Source organism: Daldinia childiae (genome assembly GCF_008694065.1).
Source record: "Daldinia childiae strain JS-1345 chromosome Unknown Scaffold26, whole genome shotgun sequence".
NCBI lineage: Eukaryota > Fungi > Ascomycota > Sordariomycetes > Xylariales > Hypoxylaceae > Daldinia > Daldinia childiae.
In genome coordinates, this window is record NW_022984667.1 from 24,358 (window position 1) to 27,416 (window position 3,059).

General features: G+C 48.8%; 1 protein-coding gene across 1 annotated transcript; it reads right to left on the reverse strand.

Moving 5' to 3' along the window:
* Nucleotides 1-773: 773 nt before the first annotated feature.
* GL218_09497 (Primary amine oxidase, lung isozyme) lies at nt 774-2,559 on the reverse strand (the record flags this gene model as incomplete). The annotated part of the gene is made up of 2 exons (XM_033586331.1): nt 774-1,675; nt 1,881-2,559. 2 exons carry the CDS (start codon nt 2,557-2,559, stop codon nt 774-776), a joined length of 1,581 nt encoding a protein of 526 aa, XP_033437650.1.
* Between the last annotated feature and the right edge of the window lie 500 nt (nt 2,560-3,059).

The window sequence follows — 3,059 nt, forward strand, 5'->3', positions numbered from 1 at the left end:
GGGTTCGATCATTACTGCGAAGCTATTCTCGCAAAGAGAGATATGCTCTTGAAGTACGAGGAAGCATACCCCATACTACCAGAGCCTCGCTCAGTGCCAGAGATTTATCAGGAATCACCACCTACATTTCAGATGTCGACACTCATTTTCATCGTCTTTATAGTAGTAGCTATAAGTTCCATCTTTATGGGTATAGCCTGGTATAAATCAACCAATATGCCAGGCTCTACCGGAGATTCGGACTTCTGGTTGCAAATCCAAAACACAATATTGCAACTTCTAGGCCTCTCCACGGCTATGCTTGTCGCCCACCAGAGGTTATTCAACGATAACACCGCTTGGAATTACGCTTGTTGCTTTACTATCGCTGGTGGTATATGCGCCATTCTTGCGGTATCGGTGTATGTACTTGTGCCGACAATATGGTCCTCCTTCGCATCCTACCTCGCAAATATTATGCAGGTTGGAGCGATGCTCCAACTAGCTCTAATCGCGAAGACGCCCAAGCAAAAGCAGCTCTGAAGGAAAACCGGGTTTTGCTCTTGGTGCTATATAGGTCGCATCTCTACGTTGAATTATAGTGGGGCAAGATAGGGGTTAAGCCATAGGCATAACAAGTGACAGATTTTGATCATTAACTATTATAAAGAATAGTATGTTAGCTAATGTGAAGCTATACGTTTTAAAGTATATCCTATCTCGTACTTCTGAGCGCGAATCGGCAAAATTACATAAGGCTTAAGGATACCCCTTCCTAAAGAGCTAGGAAATACTTATTCTAGCTGTATAATAGGCGCGACGGTAGGCTCTTGTAACGCTACATTGCATTGCGGCAAATTGATCCCGTATGCTTCGCTAACAAGCTCCGTCGCATTGCTATTATCCGTTGTCTCCGGTGCAGTATACCACCTCCTATTCTTAAGGTCGCCGTCCTGAGATTGATCGAAGAAGTTCTGCGGCGCGAACATGATGCTGCTGACGGCTTCGGAGTACAGTGTTACAGGGATATCTTCACTGCGCGTAAAGTGGTGCATGCCCAGGTTCAGCCACATGACGAGGTCCGTGCCCTCGACGCTTTCATCGTTTAAAAACTTGGAGAAGTCCTGCTGTGGCTTCCAGGGCATGTTGAGATTTTGGATACTATTACCCCATGGCTCCGTATCATGCTGCCGCGTTACGACTAGATGCGACTTGGACAGCGCGGTGTTGTGTCGTGAGAATGGCGACTTCAGCGTGCTGAGTCGGATATTCGATTTACCTGGCACGATGCGGTATCCGCGCGGCGAACCCCATTTGTTCGTCTCGCTGGCGTGGTTCACTGCGTACATGAGTTGTCCATTATTTGCCCAGCTTAATTCTCGCTCTTTTTTGACATTATAAGTTTCCAGTGCGATCTGTTCGAACTCGCCAAGCTCTGGCCACCATGGCTGCGTCGTGTTGACCGTCTTGAGCTCTGTCACTTGCAGGTTATTCTCAGTGCCGAGGATATCAAAGTCGGCTTTCCAGGTCAGCACATGGTCGTGTAGCGATCCTTGCGTAGCCTCTTGGATGCGAGGACCCCACGCACCCTGGTCGCGGAAGAAAAATGAGGATTGCAGATACCCCGATGCTCGAACCGTGATCTCCAAACTGCCATCGATATGGAATCCATAATCGAATAGATAGTCATAATTCCCTACCGTGGCGATGGATCGTAGTGTCAACAACGATCCTTTTACGACCAAGGTTGGAAAAGCCGTAGTTATTAGACACGTCCCCTTCGCGGTGTCGAGATAGGGGAAACCCCGCATCTGACTCAAAAATACAGATAGAATTCGGATTAACAGTAGATGTATTTCCGTTATGAACAGTCACGTTCCAGAATGTAGAGCCGAACGGACAGTCAAACCCCTCAACCATCGGGAACAAATCGGCGCCTAACTGGAAATATGTATCGTGATACAGGGTCGAAGCGGCCTTTGGCTGGAAACCCCCATATTGCGCAGCGGCTTCTTGCATCGATAACTCATACAGCACCCGATCGCCTTTGAAACGAATATCATAAAGCATGATACCGAGGGTTTGTGAGTGGGTGACGTAGAATGACCATCCCAAGTACTCGACGTATTTCTGCTCCGGGTCTAGCTTATACCGCTTGCCACCGACTTCGAGATTCTGCGGCGCGAACTTATCTTCTAGTTCACGGGTCCCCATCGCAGCGTTATACTTAACCAACGCCCAGTCGTAGTCGGATGGCTGGTAAAACTCCTCGACTAGCTCATCTGCTTCGAATGCTGCGCGAAGCTCCGCGACCGTCCGAAAGAATCGCGTGTTCGTCACCAGCCCCTTGAGTTTATACAGCGAAGCATCTGTGCCAGTAGTGTCGAGCATAACGTAGAAATCTAGTGGCCTCAGATAACTAGCAGGCCCAGGAAGCCTAAACATGATAACCTGAAACGCCTGGCTTCCATTAAATGAAGTGGGAGTGGTAGGAGCCGCTACCAGCGTCGACTTGGGATCATTATAGCCGTAGAAAACACCACCGAGGAGTGCAGACGTGATATCAGTGAGGTTAGACATCACGGAAACCAATAGGGGCTCTGCGGCCTCACTTCGCTTTTTCGAAAAATCGCCCGTTGAAAGGCACGGCACCTCCCGTCCCGCCATTGAACGGATAGTCCAGTTTCTGGATAACGGTCTCATTTGACACAGGCAAGGGACCGACCATGTACTCCTGTGACACCGGTTCAGGTCTGCCGCCTTCGAATATGATGACTCGAGCCCACGAACTGGGCTTTAGCCCGGATCCATCTAGGTATGGAAGGACATCGGATTTATTAACGGGCACGGTATCTATATACCACACATAATTGTCGTTCACCTTTGCCGTATCTGGATCTGTTAGATTTAATTTGGAAGCAGGGTCGTGGAGAAGATTCCAGACAGCCAGATTATCTTCCGGCCCTATTTGAGCCCAGGCATTGGCCTTTGGAGCAGTCACTTTTTCTGCTGGCTCATATAGTGAACATGTTGAACACGGGGCCGTCTTGGATGAATCATTGTCCAGGGCAAATTTGGGT